The 21,310-nt window shown below is 36.1% G+C and overlaps 1 protein-coding gene across 3 annotated transcripts in view; it reads right to left on the reverse strand.

Annotated features, from left to right (window-relative positions):
• Positions 1-1,365: 1,365 nt before the first annotated feature.
• The window catches only part of PLXDC2 (plexin domain containing 2), a 234,730-nt gene continuing 214,785 nt past the window's right edge, over positions 1,366-21,310 (reverse strand). For all 3 annotated transcript variants that reach the window (XM_418613.8, XM_046938254.1, XM_040691787.2), the window contains 2 exons: positions 15,166-15,326; positions 1,366-4,320 (listed from right to left, as the gene is read on the reverse strand). In XM_418613.8, the coding sequence (XP_418613.3) occupies positions 4,204-4,320; positions 15,166-15,326 (278 nt within the window). In that variant the 3' untranslated portion in view covers positions 1,366-4,203. The remainder of the gene's footprint in view (positions 4,321-15,165; positions 15,327-21,310) is intronic.

Raw genomic sequence — 21,310 nt, forward strand, 5'->3', positions numbered from 1 at the left:
AAATGTTAGCAAGTAAGAGAACAGCTTGTTTGTCTTCAAATAAAAAGAGATACTCCAAAGGAAATAAAGCAGACTGCAAGGGAAGAGCTTACTCAATATCCCTTTATATTATCTTCCAAGAGAAACAACAGAGAAACAGGAGTCTATATCAATTAACTGGGCAAAAATACCTGCTTAGTTAAAGGGGTGTAATTAGGAACCATGTCCTGAGAACTGCTTTGAGAGACCTTTTGCTGCTTAAAAAAAATTTATCTGGGAAAAGTTTTCCACTGAATAGTAGTTTCAGTAGCAATAGTTTGACTAAAATGTCTGGAAAAAAAGTTTGCAAAGGATGCAGCCAATAACAGAAAAATCTACTTTCAGATATTTGCATTAACTAGAATCCATACACAGAAGAAAAATCAGGTTACTTACTTAGAGAGTGAAGGTTATTCTGAGTAACAAATGCTGACACTCCTCCCTTCCTTCTCCTCCTGCATTTTCCCCTTTTATTTGTTCTCCTCCTCTGAAAAACCTTAACAGAGATGCTCAGAATATAAATGAATGAAGTGGTATATATCCCACCAGTAAAAATAATGGGTAATGCAGAAAAGTCCATGAAAAAAAAAAAAGGTTTTGGACAGTATGTAACAAAGAATGCAACAAAATTTGAGGAAAGAGAAGATAAATGGAATAGCTGCATTCAAAACAGCCTCCATTCTCTGTTCAATGTGCCAAAGGGTGCACTGAGAAACATGGCAGGCAATTGAAGAAGACTGTCATCATATGTGCGTACATGTGAGTATGATTACAATTCTCACACAGATTCAACATTTCTTAATGTCTGAATACAATACTGAAAAATTATAAAGTGTGATGCATTTATCTAAACACATTGATTCATCTTAAAGAGTTATTCAGTAATGTACTTTGAGTCCTTGTATTTTAGATTTTCATTTTTCTGTGAAACAGTATAAGCAGTACAGCATTGAGAGTGTCAGGTTCACAGGAACATTTAAAATGAAAATGGAAAATAATATGAAACCATTTTCTGGAGATCTTGCAGTCATGCCACCATGAATCACATGACGTACACATATTTACAGGCAGCGTTTAAGAGTTAAAATAACTGTTAGAAAAAAAGACTGTAAGGAAACATTTAAACAAATTTAATAAATTAAGAACCAGTGAGAATGTGGGTGAAGCCACTGTTTCAGAGACCTGGAGAGAAATTTCTTTCTGAGTTGTTCAACAACATTTCAGCTGAGTCTCTGGGAGGAGTTTATATGACCCTTTTTTTGTCTGGATCAGTCATACTGGTGTTTTATAAAGTGATAAAAGTAAGAATGTCAGATAATATCAATGTTTCACCACACCTTCTAAAGATTTATATTTGTATAATTTTTAATGTGGCAATTTTTAATTATTAAAAAATTAGAAAACCAGATGGAATTACAAAACAGCAACAGGTTACTTAATTAACTTTTGCCTACTGGGATAAATAGAACATACCACAGAATATATCAAAGCAGACACTGATGAGACAATATACATTCCATTAGTATGCAGGAGTTTTCCTCTTCAGATATCAGTTCTTATCAGATATAAGCATGTGGCCTATCAATCTTATTAAATAAACCCAGCAACTCATTATGTTATAATCCATAGCATATAACATCATGGCAAAAATCAAAAGAAGTACACTAGATCTCCTCACACATCTGTGAAATCTGCCACCAAATTATTGGAGGTGAACAAAGAGTGAAAAATAATTGCTGTTATTTTAATAAGGACTATGAAATTTAAGTTAGTTTGCAAATATTAATAAATATCCTTTACCTGTGCAAGAGGGCCTTAGAACAAAAATAATCAAATATTTAATTTGAAATTTGTCGTGCTTGTTAAACAACGTTAAAAACATTTGTTAAGCTCTATTGCATGACATGAATTACATATATGGGTAAAACAAGAAAACTATGAGTGAATCAAAGTGCAAACCTGTAAACTCATAATAAAATAAACATTCTTTACTTGTATGAAATATCTCTTGAACTAATTGCATTACTCCGTAGATTTTTCTAAAATTTTTCAGTATAATTTGCCAGGACATGCTCTGAAATAAGAATGATTTCAAACAGGATGCCAGCATGCTTCAAAGGGAAGCTCTACAATTGCTTTATTTGGCCAATCAATCCTAGCTGATGAATTTCAAGATCCCTAAAAAAACCTGATGGTAAATATTGCACATCAACTAAGTGTCTAAATGATGTGCAGTGATATCTTTAATGAGTGCCACCAGATAAATGTGTATGTGCATACATTTGGTTATTGCTATCAGAATTATCAGCCTGCAATTTAATCCTGGCCTACCAGAAACCCACACAAATGGAAAAGAATACTTGCTGCAGACTTTTCACTAAGCTTCAAGAGAATGTTTGTTAGTACCTTCAGATTAATACCAGTTAGGTTTTGAACAGTTTCAGTCTCATGCTAGATGATGTAAAACAGATGAAAAAAATATGTTACGCAAAACATAAGAATACAGAAGAAATAGTATTATTAACTGAACAGCATCAAGTAATCAAATTTAGACCATACAAGCATCAACAGAAAATGTAAATAGCTGTACTAATAAGGTAGTATCAACAACTTTTTTTAGCTACTTGAGATCTGAAACTGCTAATCTTGTATATCTCACTTTAAAATGCATCAAGTATCTCTGTTGGTATAGTATGTAAAAATTTGATAGTCAATGACTACAATGAAATGTATGTATGATACCTGAATTTAATATTTTAATACCTCAGGCCCAGATCATCAAAGCATTTAGATTCCCATGCTGTGTGGAAGATCTGGGTCTCATTATATACTAACCCCTTTCATGAAAGGAGTAGCTGTTTGTGATGCTGTGAATTTATAGTGTTGTCTTTCCCTGTACATAGAGGGAAAGGGTCGACATTAAAGAAAGAGTGGTTTCAATAGGCAGAAAGGTTATGGTATTGCGACTACATGAACCACCTTCCCCACACAACATAAAAATATTCTAACATTAAGGATTATTTTACAACTCAGTGGAAATATGCAGTAATGCTATCCATTTCCTTTGTCTGAATGACAAAAAATGCAGTCTTAACAGTCACAAGAGCCTGCCTTGTGTTAGCTATAAAAAAAAATATATTTATATATATATTTATGCAACTACAGTGTGCATTAAACAAAATCATTTTATGAATCAGCAGGGTTTAATAACACTTTTATCTGAATCTCTGGGAGGGGTGCACTGAAGTCTGTGGTGCTTCTCAGGAAAGATTTTGAAATGGCAAAGGATAGAAACCCATTTGTTTTATATCTTCAGATATTTTTTCTATTATGTTGTCTAAGAAATGGTCCATAACATCACCATCAGATAAAAAAGATCTATTGCCTTGACTTTAGTCTACAACTCAGAAATGAAAGATTTCTCTTGAAAAGAACCTGGTAATTAAATTTTAATGAACACTGAAACTGAAAATGAGCCCAATTTCATTGTGAAATCCCATGAAATAACAATTTCACCATTGTAAAATTCTCTGTTGCCTTCATTTCTTATCAGTTTGTATATCATGAATTGTTTGAAAGGATATTGATCAGCAATGTACAAGAAACATTGTACTACTCCTTGAAAGCATATACATTGTGGCTCACTTACTCAGGTGGGTAGGCTATTTTAGAATTGAAAAGTGAGTGTACTTCCACAGCCGTTTGTAGAAATATTGGAAAATTCTTTTATTTTTCTTATTCACTTGCACTGAGATAATGTTCTCAATCACCTGTGAACACTTATCAGTGTTCTTTGCACTGGAAGTGTACAGATTTGTCACTCAGTCTTTGACATACCAGAGAAGAACACTTGAACCACAGGGTAATCCCCTTGTGCACCAAAGCTTTATTATATTTTTGATTACTGTGCACCGCCATACCTAAAGCCAATAATGTGGCACTTGTGCCATAGTTCTGACACCACAGGTGTCCACCGACAAGTGTTCTGCATGAACCATTGTGTCTCAGTCCACTAACAAAGACTACTGTGCAATGGTATTCTGGTATCTTAGATAGTTTTTCTTCCTGAACCAAGCTTATCCAAAATCTTCTTACTATCAGCAGCTTAGGGCTCCTTTTCTTTATAGAGATGCAAAGTAAAAGTCTTACACCTGTAGGCCAGTACTGGTGTTCTGTCCTAAGATTTTAGCATTGCTCTGATACAATGAAGCCTTCTTTTTCTCCAACTGGTTCCACTTCAGCATATGCAGGATGTCCAGATCCTCTTCTGAATTTCATTGCTGGCCATCTGCTCGGACGCCGCTTTAACAGCAACAAGAAAAAGAGAAACTTTCAGAATATAAAGAGTACAACAATACGCTAAAGTTTAAAAACTTTAATGATGGCCTGTAATTTTGGTTTCTCATGCTAAAACCCACTACAGGAATGGAGAAACATGCCCATTGCGCTTCCTGTCTAGTAGAGCATAGAAATTTGCTAACATGCTCCATAGGAGAATGTGTTTCAGAGTCCACCGAAACCATACTACTTTTATTTATTTTTATTTTACTTTTTATTTATATCATATTCTGTTTTTTTTTTTTTTTTTTTTTTTTTTTTTAAATCCAGGACTGGCTAAATAGTGAGTTTTTATTCCAAGTGATACAATGATATAATTCACAAGTACAGCAGGTTATGGGCTCAGACTGAAACACAGGAGGTTCCATCTAACCACCAGAAAGCACGTATTTCCTGTGAGGGTGACAGAGGACTGACACAGGCTGCCCAGAGAAGTTCAGGAGTCTCCCCTTTTGGAGATATTCAGGAGCTTTCTGGATGGTCTTGGGTAGGCTGCTCTAGGTGGCTCTTCTTGAGCAGGGACAGGTTGCACCAGATGGCCTCCAGAGATCCCTTCCAACCTCTACCATTCTGTCATTTTGTGATTATAATTGAGTAGTTTTCTTTGATGGTTCAAATGGAAGCAGCCTTTTCATTTAAATCCTTTTAACCTTTGGATGCAAGTGTCTTAAGAGTTCAAAACCAGTTTTCATTAGTGTCTGTGGCAATGGCTTTAAAAATAGATAAGAGACTGAGAAAATACATTTCTAGAGCACATAAAACAGTTCCAGATTGTGATGGCTATAGGAAGGGAAAGTGCTTTACAAAACTTGGATTTTTTAAAATGGCTAGTGTCTGGGAAAATGCAGATTTTAGATGACCATGCTGAGATTCTGCCAAAGAGAATATTTTTCAGGACAGTAGGCCACAACTCTTTCATAATGCTAGCTAACACAAAATGCTCGCCTAAAAAGACTATTCCCCACTGAAAATTTCCCACTGCTAAATATGCTGACACATTTTTATTTATTCTGACTACTGTTACAATCTGCTTGGAAGGAAGGCTGGAAGGTGTAGTAAGGTACATAGAAACATCACAGGAAAACAAGAGGAGAAACGATGTTGGTAAATTACATCCTATATTTTCATTGCCAGCTCAAAATCAAAATATTTTTACTTCAATTTCTACTTCTAAAAAATAAAACTTTTATCTGATTTTTTGTCCCTTTAATACTGCATTTTGATTGACTTCTAATCAGTAAGGATATATTATGCTGCTGAATATCTGTACTGGGGGCCAGGCCACAAAGCAGGCACAGCTATGACAGTATGCCAGAACTCATGGTGATGTTGGGCAGCAGTCCTTACAGAAATCTTGGAGCACAAAGTTTTTCTTGGTGTCACTATTAAGAAGATATAGTATAGAAGTAACTGTTTTATTTTTCTCCCGTTCCACAGTCTGGTTGATGTTGAGTCATCCAGAGCTAAATTCTGTTTGGCAGGTAATTTAAAACTGCAGGCCTTTCAATGCAACACCTTCCTAAAAAGTAGGAAGGTAGAATTTTGTTCTCTTTAATGGATGTCTTTTCCTAATAAGCAAACTTAGACTATTCAAAGTTTGGAGACTTTTTTTCTACCTAAGCTTGATTCAAACTGGTTTCAAAATTAAGAAGGACAGTTTGGTTATTGCTAAAGAAAAAGGGTCATACTCTGTTTTCAGACTCATTGAAGTAAATCAAGAGTAACTCTACTAAAGGAATAGGACTTATTCCAGTTTTACACCAGTATAAATGAGAATTTCACCTGAGAGTAATGAAAAAAAGAAAATGAAAATCAATGGAAACTAGTAGGGAAAAATAATTAGAAGCAGTCTCAAATGGCAGCATATAAAAATGAACTGAATCTTAATCTGTTAAGATGCTCATTTTAAAATGTACTTCTGATTAATTTCTACTTCCTTGCTACACTGTTTCAATCTGATTTTACCATTTACTACTACTCTTTTTTTCCATTTGCTTTTTTAGATGATGAAATGTGGATGGATGTGTATCAGTCCTATTGATACAATGGGATGTAACATAAACAGCAGCTAATGACGAAATCAACATATTTGAAAGTCATCTCCAAACATTACTTGCAGTTTTATGTGGTTTCTCTTCATGCTCACTCTTACCATGAGATTTTCCATTCCTACTGAAAGTCTGTTTAATTTCAACTCCTGTGGATGTGAGTGTTCTAAGTGGTTACTAGTCTTAAAGCAATGACAAGCTACCAATTGTCTATTGACCTCACAAAAATCTTTAGTGACATTACAGTTTTAATTGATAAAACCAAAAGCAATTTGATGTCAAGGGATAAATAGGTCCTTGAGTTACTGAAGTAACTCAGGAAGGGCTTAATGCATTCTGCAAAGCAGAGTAATAAGTGGATTAAGAAAGCAAAACAAATAAAAAAACTCCATGACCTAAAAAAAACCCCTAATGAAACAACAAATGAAAGAAAACAGGAAGAACAAAAGCTGGGTACTTAAACTAATTCCTTAGTTTTTTTTTTTCATTCAGTTTAACAGGAAAAAAAATATGCTTCATTCTCTGGAATTAGAAAATTAGAACTCAGAGGAAATCCTCCAAGCTGCAGCTGAAGAGCTGTAATTCCTGCTTCCTTTCAGTGTGCAATGAAACAGGTAAATGGGAATAGGATTTTTCTCATATCTTCCTTGAGTTCATTTTTTCTAAGCAAATGAGCTAGGGGAAAGTACTTGTGACTGAGACATGTATGCTTCAGTTTGCATAAGAATAATTTATGATATACATTAAAAAAAAAAAAAAACCCTTAGATTCTACTGAAATCAATAAGATAAAATGAAAGAAATTAGCAGTCAGATAGTTGATGGAAACTGAAATTTACCTTTCACATTTCTTACATTACACCTATCTACACTACTGTTGGTGGCTGCAAAGTAAATATGACTTCCTATGGCAATATTAAAGCTAGAATAAGCACCTTCATATAAATATTGGTGTAGAGGTAGAATGGATACTCTCACTTCTGGGAGAAAAATGGAAGTGATTACACCTCAAAGTACTAGAAGGTGGAGGCAGGAGTATCTTCACACTCTTGTTTCATTAAAAGATCTCTAAGTTTATTCTCATGGTTGATCAGATTCTTCTTTTGACATCCTTTAACCGAAATACAGACATATTTTCTTTTCCAAATGTAGCTTATGCAAGTACAAATACTTGACAATGTGAGAAGCAAACTTAATTTTCCACTAACCAATTCAAAAGCTGAAGTTATTGAGTAGAATCATGGTATCATAGAATCAGCTAGGTTGGAAAAGACCACTAAGATTATCTAGTTCCCCCATGCCCACTAACCATGTCCCTCAGTGCCACATGGATGTGTTTCTTGAACACATGCAGGGACAGTGACTCCACCACCTTCCTGGGCAGCCTGTGCCAATGCATTATCACTCTTTCTGAGAAGGAATTTTTCTTAATATCCAATCTGATCCTCCCCTTACACAACTTAGGGCCATTACTTCTTGAGTAGTTTTTAGGCTGAATGCTTTGATCCTACTTTGCCTTCACTACTGATTATTTTCCTGTATTTCAAATCATTTATATTTTCAGGACTGCTTCACTGTTCACTTCACTTCTGAAGGTTACAACTTACTTATCCACTGATGTCCAATTCTTTACCTAATTCAAATGTATAAAGATATTTAAATCTATTTAAAAGATTTCGCCAACAATACATGCTTAAGTCTGGAAGTGTGTAAATACAGAGCTATCTAAATTCTGGATTAATTGTTAGAACTCCAGACAAAGTGCAAAGACTAAGAACTACGAAAAAGGAGAAAAAAATAGTAAAGTCTATTACTAAGTGTGTTAACCTGATGTCATCAAAACCCGTTAGTATAAGTACTCATCTGCTGTTAATCTATCTGGCTACTCAGGCCTTTTACACTCCCAAGACAAGGAAAGCTCTTCCTGTTATTAATTACTTTGCCCATAATGTTTGCATGTTTAAATTTATGTGAAATATTGTTTAAGTAGTTATTATTTGTACACTAGTCTTTAGTCTCTACTACAGACATCTAATTTACTTGGTGAATTGCAGTCAGAAAAGGAAGGTGCTTCAAATATCTGAAACTGTATCTCTAATTTGTATTTCTAGGAATAACAAAAGATCAATTGCTTGAAACCATATTAATTTAACATTTTGAAGAAACTGTTCTGAAAAATAGATTGCTTTAGACTGTAGGATTCAGTAGTGTCATTTACTGACAATTTATTTTTCGCTTCGACAGAAATGCTTGTTTAAAATCTCTCTCTGTGATTTAAAATGCTTCTCAGTATAACAATGTTTCTGCAGTCTTAGGATCATCTAAGTAGTAGAATGCTGATGGAAAAGAAACAGAATGCCTTCTTCCTCCCCACCTTTGACTTTTATTGTCATTGTTGGCTATTTATTTTAGTACTTCTCCCCTGTCACTGATTTAGGTTTCCCCTGCTGGTTCCTGCTGAGCTGGATAAGCTTTGGAAAAAATAACCTTACTATCAGTACAAGGCAATGGCAGTGAGATCAATGGCAATATCCCAAATGACACAATGCTACATAACTTTGAAAGAAGAGAAAAAATGATACTTCTTATCTTTATTTTTTTAATAATCATTTTTATGAAATTCAATTCAGCTCTAAATTCTGGACAAAACTGAATTGATGACCGTGTCAAGACTTATTTAAACTAAAAGTACAATCCTAGTGAAATGCATACATATAATAAAAACTATTGGCCATATTCCAAAAGAAATCAGTAGAGCTTTGTGAGGACCATCACCTATCTAAGGGATCCGAGGAGCTGAATCTTCGTAAAATTCTTTTTTCTTTTTCTTTTTCTTTTATTTTTGCCTTTCATTTATTTGAAGAGATAGAATGTATTTGTGACATTAATACAGAAACCCGTAAATGGTGCAAGGAGAACAGGGCTGGCTGTTAAACAACAGCTCTTGTATGTGAAGTGCTGCTATGCGCAGAGATGAACAACACTGAGCCAGAAATGCCCATAAAATCCCTGAACTCTGAAACACCCAGGTCAGTCTCAGACTTTTTTTTTGGACTATTCCCTTCCCTATTACTCCAATTTTGTTTCTCTAAACAGGCAAGGTAAGAACAGAAGGTCAAAATCTGAAGAAAATCTAGTGTAAGATCTGAGTGCTGGTGAAGGATTCCAGGCACTGAAAAACAATCTGCTATGCAGCTAAAACATTAGAAAAATGCCTAACGGTGCTTTCCCAGACAATCTCAGGTATAGCTCAGGATTTGGGAACAATCCTCAAAAATATACAAATAGTTAGTCACATTAATGTGAGGCTGATGGGTAATTGACACAAATTCAGATCCTTCTATGCTGGTTGGTCTTCATGCTAAAAAAAAAAACAGTCCAAGGCTCACTTAGTTTACTACTGGAGACACAATTCAACTACATCAGCAACAGTTGAGGTGCATCCCCTCTACACTGATCATGCACTATTAGTTGCTGAAGATCTGCACCTCTTTTCCTTCCTCCCCTCTCTGCAAGGTTGCCCCTCACCCAGCTCCATAGCTGTCTGTGTGGCCATTTGAAAAAAAATGATTTGTGAAATTATCCAGCCTGAACGTCCACAGTGAATCATACAATTGCTAAGGTTGGAAAAGACCCACAGGATCATCCAATCCAACCATTCGCCCATCACCAATGGTTCCCGCTAAACCATGTCCCTCAACACAACATCCAAACGCACTTTGAACACCACCAGGCTCGGTGACTCCACCATCTCTCTGGGCAGCCCATTCCAGTGCCTGACCACCCTTTCAGAGAAGTAGTATTTCCTAACGTCCAGCCTGAATCTTCCCTGGCACAGCTTGAAGCCATTCCCTCTAGTCCTATCACTAGTTACACAAGAGAAGAGGCCAACCCCCAGCTCACTACAACCTCCCTTCAGGTAGTTATAGAGAGCAATGAGGTCTCCCCTGAGCCTCCTCTTCTCTAGACTGAACAATCCCAGCTCCTTCAGCCACTCCTCATAAGGCCTGTGTTCCAGATCCCTCACCAGCTTTGTTGCCCTCTCTGGACACGCTCCAGGTCCTCGATGTCCTTCTTACAGTGAGGGGCCCAAAACTGGACACAGTACTTGAGGTGTGGCCTCACCAGTGCTGAGTACAGGGGGACAATTACTTCCTTGTTCCTGCTGGCCACACTATTTCTGATACAAGCCAGGATGCCATTGGCCTTCTCGGCCACCTGGGCACACTGCTGGCTCATGTTCAGTCTAGCGTCAATCAACACTCCCAGGTCCATTTCCTCTACACAGTCTTCCAGCCACTCTGCCCCAAGCCTGTAGTGTTGCCTGGGGTTATTGTGGCCAAAGTACAGGACCCGGCATTTGGTCTTGTTGAATCCCATCCCATTGGCTTCAGCCCAGCTATCCAGATCCCCCTGTAGGGCCTCGCTACCCTCAGGCAGATCAATACTTCCAGCCAGCTTGGTGTCATCTGCAAACTCACTGAGGGTGCACTCAATGCCCACATCCAGGTCATCAATAAAGATATTAAACAGGACAGGCCCCAGCACCGACCCCTGGGGAACACCACTCGTGTCTGGCCGTCAGCTGGATTTAACTCCATGAAGTTAAACAAACAACTGAAAGAGACACAGGTATGTGCACGAGTATGTGTGAGTCTGTGAGGGTACACAAACAGCTGAGTTATTACAAAAAAAAAACTGAAAAATCTCCAAGGAGGGTGGGAACATGAAGGCAAAGGCAGTTAGTTGCATTTAAAATAGGATCTTTGGTCAAAATTCATTCATACCCCCACAGCTTCAGAGCCTACACATCTGGAAAGATATTTCCTTTTATGCTGAATATAAGAGAAAGGCTTTTTGCCTGAGGTGAAAATGGTTCCAACTTGTATTGTTAGTTTAGACTCCTTAAAACATGCTACTTGCAGAGAACTGCCACTAGAATTTTATCCTGCTGTTGAGCCTTGCTTAAGTGAGTTTGGCAACAATATCTCCGTCTAGTTGGGATAAGATACTTGCAACATCTGACACCTTGCACTCATATTGGGAAGAATTCTACAGAATTCTCAGTTATGGCCACATCATGTTGCCTCTGTTCCCCAAACAGAGCTGAGGTAAGTTTCAAAAATTAAAAGGACGTTGGATCAAAATATAAATAAGAAAGGTCAGAAAAATACAAAAAAGTATGCATACAAAAACTTGCATCAGGGGTGGTAACGCTTATGTCCACAGAAAACTCGGTGCAGACAGACAAAAGGCATCTCAGTTTAAGAGAGTTTGCCTTATGCTTTGCCTTTTGATTTTATAAATGTTCCCTGGACGTTAATTGCTTTCATTGCCAAAGTTCACTCAAAAAAATGCAAAATCAATTAAAAACATAAAAGGAAAAAGACAGATGAAGAAAAAGAAGACAAGAAGTAAAAGCTAAAAAAGAATCTAAAGCTGCTATCTGGTGTGCAACTTGGACAAAATTGGAGGAAATCCATCTGACAGCTGGCAATGACTTTACCTCTGTTTACATTCAGCTTTTATAAATAGCCTGCATTCACTTGAACTTTGATTGGTACTCACTTGCTTAAAAATTTGATAATTCCTTCTGTCTCTGTGCTGCCAGAGAAGATTCCAACTTAAAGAATGAAATGCATGTTGAATAGGAGGATAATTGATCTGAAAGTAATGCCTCTTATTTTATTATGTTGATGGATATTGGTGGTATGGCAGTAGAGTCTGAATCTTTCCACCAATATTCCATTATGTTTTGCTGCCTTGTAACAGATGGCAGCAGAGGGGCATTCTGACAAAATGGCATCTGACATGGATGAAGCAAAGGTGTGTGATTGAATTCCTCCATGGAGAAAGAATTGCACCTGTTGACATTCATCAGCACTTAGCGAACATTTATGGAGACCACACATTCGATGCAAGCACAGTGAAATGGTAGATGGTGCGTTTCAGCAGAGGCAACAGCAATGTCTAAGAGGACACAATGTGAAAGACAAGACATGTTCCGGATGGCCATGCAGATTTTTAAGACCATGTCATGCAGGCTTTTGTTCATCACTGGTGAAAATGCATAGCTAATTGTGTTATGATGTTGAAAAACATTAGTGGTTCTTTTTTTTCTTTCTTTCTTTTTTTTTTTTCAGCTAAGAATTTGCTCTATCAAATAATGTTATTGTGCTATTGTGCTCTCCTGTGTATCTGTTGCAGTATCCATGAAAATAGGAGGCATTACTTCTGGAGCAACCTTCATTCAAAAAAAAAAAAAAAAAAACAAAACCCAGGAATTAAAAAAAACAAAAACAAACAAACAGGAAAACTTTGCATTTTGGTTTGAACCTTACACCTACTTAGAAAAACAGGGTACTCTTTCCAGAAAATTATTCAGCTCTTTAGATTGTATTCTTTTAAAATGGCACAACGTCATGGAAAAATTGAATAGTACTGGCATGTGAGACTTTTCTAGCCCTTTTTACAAATAGTTATTTTCATTCTAGTGAGGAATGAACTCAACAACAGTGAATAAAACCACTAGAGAAAACACTTCCTTCAGACTTCAGGGGTAAAAAAAAAATATAGAATAATGTTACTCTGTTCTAAGACAACAGTTTCTTTTGAAATAAATGACCTTTTCCTTGACTTTTCTGTATTGCTTAATTAAATCAACTAGTGCATTCAGGATTTCATTCAGTGCTACTCAGAGGTGTCACAAAGGGTTGCACTTATCAATACAAAGTTAAACAGTGCAGTCCATGCATTGTATGTTAAAGGAAAATTTCTGTTAAGAAAAGGGACTAGATGGCAAAAATGAGGGGCATCACAACTGGGATTTGGTTGAACTATACAGAAGCCTGAGTAAAGTGGTTAGTGAATGTTGGGTGATAACTGGAGAGAACACAAGAGAGAAACAGACTAAATGCATGTGATCAATTCATTATACTTTTCTTCATTCAGTAACCAGTCATGACTATAAACCAAATTAACTCAAAATTCTTCAAACAGCCCTTAAAACAAAACCCAACAGAATATGACTGAAAATGATGTTACCTACGGAATCCTGGCAACATACTAGAATCTTGGCTAAAAAAATATTTTTCTATTAGTAGATTACACTAATGAATGGACACTATGTTTAATGTCAACTTGATATTGGGTAGGGATTACTCTACCAATAATTTAATTATAAATAATTTCTTTAAAAATAAGCACAAAGGGTACAGGTTATTTGACTAAGCTTTATTCAAATTAGTGATGACAGCTAAACTGATACATATCTTCATTTGGCTAGAAAACTTGACACAGGACTACAGAATACTAATAACTTTTAGACGACTGTGTGTTTTACTTATTCCTGTACTCATTCTTTTTTTTTTTTTTTCCTTTTTTTTTTTTCTCATTTTTCAAAAATAGAAGAGTTATGCATACTTTTTATTTTTCAAGAAGCCTGCTTTGATGGTAAAAGCCACTTTAGCTTTGACTTCAGAGATTGACTAATATCACCTCAAGACTAAATTTAGTGGAATGGGTTTTATTTTGTGGATGCTGTTCCCCAGTAGTTAAAGGTTACATTGAGCCTAGAATACAGATTAATAATTCATTTTGACTTCTGTCACTATTACTGCATCTCAGCAACATATGTGTTATAAAGCAGTTTTAAAGATGAATCATCCTGTTCATGTTCAGATCTGAGTTCAATTCATGCTACTGTCACTAAGAATGAATGTCTCTATCTTTCCATATCTTTCTCGTCCACAAGCAATCCCTAGATATGTCCCTAATGACACTTTCAGTGCTTCTGAAACTTTACATTAGAAAGTGTCCGAACTCTTAAAAGCAAGGAAGTACTGCAGGTGAGTATTATGATGAACCATTGCCTTCTTTCATGTTTAGCAAATCCATATTTATAAGGTAGAAGATTAATAATGTTGAAAAAAAAGTAAATATAAGAATGGCTTTTAAAAAAATTTTTTTTTAGAAAAGAATTCCTATGGAAAATTTTATTTTCTCATATTGTCATGTACAGAAGAATTGAGCTGAATAAGTTTCAGAATCTGCAATTTAGATGTCTGCACCTAAGGTAGCTATCTATCTTTGAGGGAGAAAAATAGTAATTTGCCTAATTATTAAGGAAATGTCTCAAATAAGTCAGATGAATCATAGTCTGTTTCTTCCTATACTAGTAAAAAGAGCAAAAGGAGATGATATTAGATTTAAATGTTAAAATCATGTGAAAAGAGTCCTTCCCACACTCTGATGTAAAGATGTTTAAAAATGTTTAAATGTCTACAAATGTTTAAAAAATGTCTACAAATGAATGTACAGAATATATATATAAGCCTGCTAACAGGCTTTCAATGCATACATACCCAAATTCAGTCAACCCTTTCTGAGAATGAAATGCATACATTTTAATCTTTTTTTCCAAAGGAAAATAATAGAAAAACTCTATATTCCAAAAGAAATACACATGGAAGCTAATGAAAAATATACTGAGGACAAGGAGATATATGAAAGAGAGGTAATATCTGAGATGTATCTCTTGTGAATGACCTGTGTAAAAATGAAACAAGTGAAAGCAATAACACTTACAGAAGAAGCAAAGTGACAAACATACTAAGTATAAAATAGCAGCACCTGCTAGGTAGGCAGGTCCATTTCTTCAAATATTACACTAGGAATTGAAGAATATGTTCTAGATTTAGTTAAGAAAAAAAGTTCAATTCTGAAGACCCCAATAGTGATATAGTGTGTTACTTTTGTCTTACCTCTATGAAGAAGAGACTGGCTGCTGATGTTGGATGATGGTACATGTAGACAGTCACGAGGATGGCTGCAGCCACGATGAGGACCAGGACTAGAATGCCGATGATTAAACCAGCATGAAGTGTTCCGCCTTTTTTCTCTGCAGCGCTGTCATCTGTGGAAGCTACATGAATGACACACTTATTAGTGCAGTAACTCATGTCTTATCCATTCCATTTCACATCTGGTACATGAACATTTGCCTTTTCACTATTACGTGTCTTGCTTTCTAGATCCCAAGTTGGAAAAAGATGCTAGGTGTCTCTTTCCCACACAACTGAACAATCATATAATCTTAATGAACAGACATTTCCAAACATTTTACTAATTTTGATTCAATAAACAAAATTAATGTACTTTCATTTGAACATAATCTGGACATTCAGAAGTTCCTAATTACCTTCATAATGAATTTTGCTTTGATTTTCTCATCAAACCATTGCAGTTGCCCTACAGACAAGTACCAATTGAATACATTTTGAATGTTGCACTTTATTCTAGTTTTTAAAGCTTCAAGTTGAGGGATGCCACAAATCCCTACAAGGTCTAGATAATGAACATTCTGAAAGCCTGATTCATTAGCTTAGAGAGGGGTTTTGAACCATCCTGTGCAACTCAATCAAACTGCCAAAACTGCAATAGAGGGATGTTAAATGACCCTGCAAAATTTTAACCTTGATCCGAATGGAACACAGGTCCAAGTACTACAGAAGACCATCCATTTACTAAACTTGATTCTGAGAGATTGTTCGTGCTATGCTCCTTCCAGGAGAAAACAGTGCTGGCTCTACCACAAAAGCAACTTGTCAACTCTGCCTTCAAATAAGTGACTGTAAATCTTTTAATAGCACCCTACCCTCTGTGAAAAAGTCTCCTGATAAATTACACAACATCCACTTATGATTGGATGTGATTTCTACTTTGGACATCCTGGAGTACAAATATGCCTGCTGCTTTCTGCTTTTCTGCCAATCCTAGAATCCTAGAATCATGATTTGCTCCATGCAAAACTTGTCTCTGGTCTCACTTATATGCATTTCTTTTTCAATTCCATTTTTAAATTTCCTCTCAAAGTGTTTGTTTGCCAAGCTGACTAGAAGAAAGGTGATCCTGAAATAGATGGTTCTAACTTTCAAATATCAGAGTTCTTTACTCAGCATTGCCATGAATAATTTAGTAAATAGCTATTCACTTTCAGCTGAGTATAGCTGTTGTATAAAACTCTAGAATTGATTTGTGCACCGTAACTATACTTATTGCACATATGTTTCAAATAGCAAAGCAAACACAAGTTAAGCAACTTAAAGGCCATCAGGAAAGGCCTGCCTTATTGTACATGCTTTGGGTTGGGTTGTTAATTCCCAATGATGAGAAGCTACTTGTGTGGATCACCCCACAGAGATGTAACTAATTCCATAAGGAGTGGGTGATTCCTAGCTTGTCTTTCTCATAACTGTCTTTCTGACAACTTCATACTCTTCCACTCAACTCTTCAGTGCCACACTGGTGAATCATAACCTATCACTTGTAGACATTTTCAGGCCAATTTACAAAAAATGAATGATTTGTATTGTTACTATGTTATGGTTGAAAGCAGAGCATCACATTCTGCATATTAAAAAATGCAAGATTTCAGGAAAGGTACTGACCACTTTATAAAGGCCATCAAATTAATCTGTTTTGATTTGATATTTTCTCAGTGTTTAGCATCCAGATTAGCAAATAAGAGTGCTGTCACTTTGCAGTAAAACAGGTGGCAATATGCTGCCTAGTCTAGGGTAGAGTACCGTGTGGACATCACTGCAGCGATCTGAATGGCAAATGTGAAAACAAATGAAATACACTCTTAAATAACAACAAGGGTAAGCAACTTGTAATTTCCGTAATCGAAATTCAGTTCATTGACCCCAGGGCTATAATACTCATGAGAAATTGATTTCACTGTCTTTGCACAGATACAATAAACAATGTTGTCAACTTTGAGAACACTCTCTGCTTAAAAATCAACTGACAGCTCTTTTAAAAAGCTACCAAGGGAAATAGATGGAAAAAAAAAAGGCTCAGAAATTTTTGCTATTCCAGGCAAGGCTAAACCCATAGGAGGATATTTGTCTTTTGAAAATTTTTTCCCCAAAACAGCTTTCTCTGTGGAACTTTCCCCAAATTTTCATTTTCCTGTGCTCAGGGTAGCAGCTGTTACATACAATATACTCTATTTACAACTCCTCCCAAAATTCTTTCATGTATAAACCTTTTAAGCAGAAAGAACATGTTAACATCTGCATAGTTACTCTGCTTCTCACTAGGTTCTGAGCAGCAGTACAGAAAGAGTAAATTTTTTTTCCCAGGACACACAATACAAACATGAAATAACTGTTCTCCTGCTGGAATTTTGTCTAAAAAGAAAGTGAAAACAATAGGAGTGTTCTGATTGTTTGCATAGCAAACACATTGGGACTATCATTTTTGCTTTTATATTGTATTATGTCTCTAGTTACAGTTGAGTTAGATTCTTATGGTGCAGGAAAAGCAAAAACCTCAAGACATTATCACATGTAAATATCTTGTCCTGTTTCACGGTCACTGTGATGCTGACTATGCCATGAACAAAGGTGTGTACAAACTGGGACAGTTAGAGCATTTGTAAACATGTTACAGATATTTTCTCACCACTGTTTATCTCAGTATTACATAATAACAATTGAGGTCCACAAAATAATGAAATACAATATGTTCTGTTATTTAAGCCAAAGGTTCACACAAGGTTGCCACTGTAACATCTTTATATATAAGAAAAAGAACAAAACCTGTGATACATATGAATACATCTGCCATGATATCAGATGGAAAAGTAGTAACTTACCAAAGATTTACATCTCTGACTGAGAGCAGAGATACGAAAAAATTTTATTGGAAATGGAAGAAAACTATGTGAAGTTCTATTGCTTTCTGACTAGAATCTTTCATTTAGACAAAGTAACATTGATTCAAGGGCAAATGACTGATGAAAGAATAAAAATGAATTTTGTTGCATACCATGAACTTGGAAAATAAAGTTTCACCTTTTTCCTCCACGTTGTTCCTTTTCACTCTTGCATTTTGATCAGAAGGCAAAAAACTCCAACGTAATTGCTTAGATGCTCATGCACCTTTAAAGGGTATCATGCAATATCTTATTTGACCCTCCTGACTTATGTAGCTATATGAGCAAAGTCAGGGATATAAATGTCCTAAGCAGCAGCGACCAGCCTAAAGACAGTAATTCATCCCTGTTTCTCCATGAAGAAAACCGAGATTTCTTCCCCTCCTCTTACCAGATGTATGAATTTTTGTGGTAAATCCTTGAATTTGTCACAAAGAGATAAAGAATGGACAGTGATTTATTATAAGATGAGCATTTCCTGTTAGGCCATGTGGCAGAATTGGACAAATTCTAAATGTTCAGCAAAAAAACATGATTTTTTTTTTTTTTTTTTTTTGCTGTCAGGTCAGTTGAATATGAAACTATCACATAGGTATGTGAATATATATGCAGCCCTATCGGCAGCATCCCTGGCATGAAGTTAGTCTTGTGGTGAAATAGCTTTGGATACCTACCAGCCCAGGGAAATCATTCCAACAGATGAAACAGTGCCAGATTGGAAAAGCCTTTATAAAACATTTATAGATTAAAATAGATTTATACCATGCTATTAATACTAATACAAGAGTAGTATCCCAAAAATACTAGCTTAGGAATGTCAGATGTGCTTATATATAACATTAATATTCCTTACCACACATAACTATAATAGTAAAGCTTAAAGTGATAGGTTATATTTCTATAGAGCTCACAAACAAATTGCCAATACCTGGTGACAGAATCTAAAATTAGGTGGAATTAAGAACAGTTAAAGGGTATGCTTCTAATTGAAGTGTTTCATTTGATTCACAGTAATTATCTTGAATTGGAACTATATGAAAATTCTCATGTCACTGAAATGTGAAAGGGGAGCTTTTTGCACCAATACTTCAAGAGATTCCAACTGCAATATTATTATAGGATCACAGAAACCTGATAATCCTTAAAGAATGCATCATTGAGATTACTTAAAGCTTGTGACAACACATTGCTGCTTTTTTTTTTTTTAATATATTGTTCATAGGGATCCCATTCTCCATTAGACACTCGTTAAGTTTTCTATTTCACTCTATATAAGATATCTCAGTCTGAAGTTCTGAGCTGTGAGGGAAAGTGTGGTATATTGAAAGCTGATTTTTTTATCAGTCCATTTATACTTCTTAGTTGGCTGCTGGATTTTTGCTAGCTACTAACTTTTGCTAGTTACGTGCATTTTATATATAAACTGTGAAGGCATGTACTGCTTAAGCTTGACGCCATCTTACGTATCACAAAATGGGCAATATATACTTGGCCTTTTAGAAGTAATCTGAGTGAGGAATAAAGCAGTTTATACCCCTTCTCCAACTTCTGTTTCAAGGTAATAAAACTGTCCATCACTGTCACTACTGGAATAACTTGACTTCAGGAAAATCAGTACTGATTTTGTTGAACATGGCAGGTCAAATCCTTCTCTCCACTACCATCCCTGCTATCTGCCTGATATACTACTGTAACTAAGTTACATTCAGCCATCCTTACACCAACAACCGTTCTTTTTTCATAGCTGGCAATGGACCATTTTACATGTGAATTCCTCTCATCAAGGAGCTTCACGATGGGTGATAGATCTTTCTGCATGAGAAATCCATACAAGCCGTTTGGCAACGCCTCCTTTGCATGTGTTTGCTCTCCTCTTTGGGAAGCCAAACACCAGAAACTCTCTTTCCTCTTACTTGGTCCACAGCTAACTTGCATCTACAGATTCAGGTTCACTCCACTAGATCTCCATCCTGATTGGTGCATCATGTCTAGAATGGAAGCTGTATTGCTTTGCTCTATTTGCCTGACTGTGAGCTCGTGCTCATATGCCAAAAGGAAGGACATATAATATTCAGGACAGCCAGGCTCACAGGGATGCAACGTATGTGAGCTCAGCAGAGACACTGATTTTTTTACCCTGTTTTGAGGCCCCGCTTACATCTGGAATGTGAGTCTACGTGAGGACTGCTTGTTTTACAGAGCAGGTATATGGTTGTCCAAAGCTAAGCTTTCTTTTCCCTACACATAAAGCAGATTCCTCAACAGAAGATTAATGACCTATGCAGAGTGATTGTGGGAGGGAAGAACTGAACTTATAGAGGGAAGAATTCTCTGGAGGCTCAGAGGAATTTCCAAAAAAGTGTGCTCTCTACCTCTTCTAGAAAAAGCACTCTCTGGACTTCTCAGTTTCTTCATGATAATGGAGTATGATTTTCTTGCTTTTGTGAGTTCATTCCCTTAGCATTTGTTAACATTTTGAAGTTAATCCACTGCTACACTTTTCTTAGTATCACAATGATACTAAGTCCTTATGAAGTCCTGGTTTAGCTAATGCTGTAAGGAATGAAAGGTGGACTTCGAATGAGGATATCATGAAGTGTAACCCACAAATTCTGAATCCAATATCTGTTCAATTGCTATCAATTTTCTATAGGACTCTGGGCAACACAGTAAGTCTCTCCAAGATTGATTGATTGCTTAGTGCACTCAGCAAGTGGATGTGAGTGCACTAACACCAAACTTCTCTGTTTATAGAATGCCACCAATAGCTGTGTTAGCTAAGGATTTACATTCTTCTGCCCTAAAATATCACCTACTCCTGCAACAATTATCATTCATTGGCATTCAGTTCAGTCTGAGTAGTTTGAAGCAATTTAAGTCATTACAATACTAGGTAACATCAGCTGTCACAAAGCTCAATAATTTACCATGGTATTTGGCCTGGCAATGCAGCTGAATTCCAAATTCCAAGAGAGCAAAAATTTACCAGGTTGCACAAATGATATGAGTAGGTACCCCATATCATTTTACATTTTACATAGAAAGCAAAAGTCAAAATAAACCAGTATAAGAAGTCAGAATTAAATGTAAGTTGATGTCTACATACAGTTCTGTTTTATCTAACCTGCTTAAATATCATGCTTCTTTAAGCTAATGTGGTGCATAATGCCTAATGTGATGTAAAA

The sequence above is a fragment of the Gallus gallus genome, chromosome 2, assembly GCF_016699485.2.
Source record: "Gallus gallus isolate bGalGal1 chromosome 2, bGalGal1.mat.broiler.GRCg7b, whole genome shotgun sequence".
Lineage (NCBI taxonomy): Eukaryota > Metazoa > Chordata > Aves > Galliformes > Phasianidae > Gallus > Gallus gallus.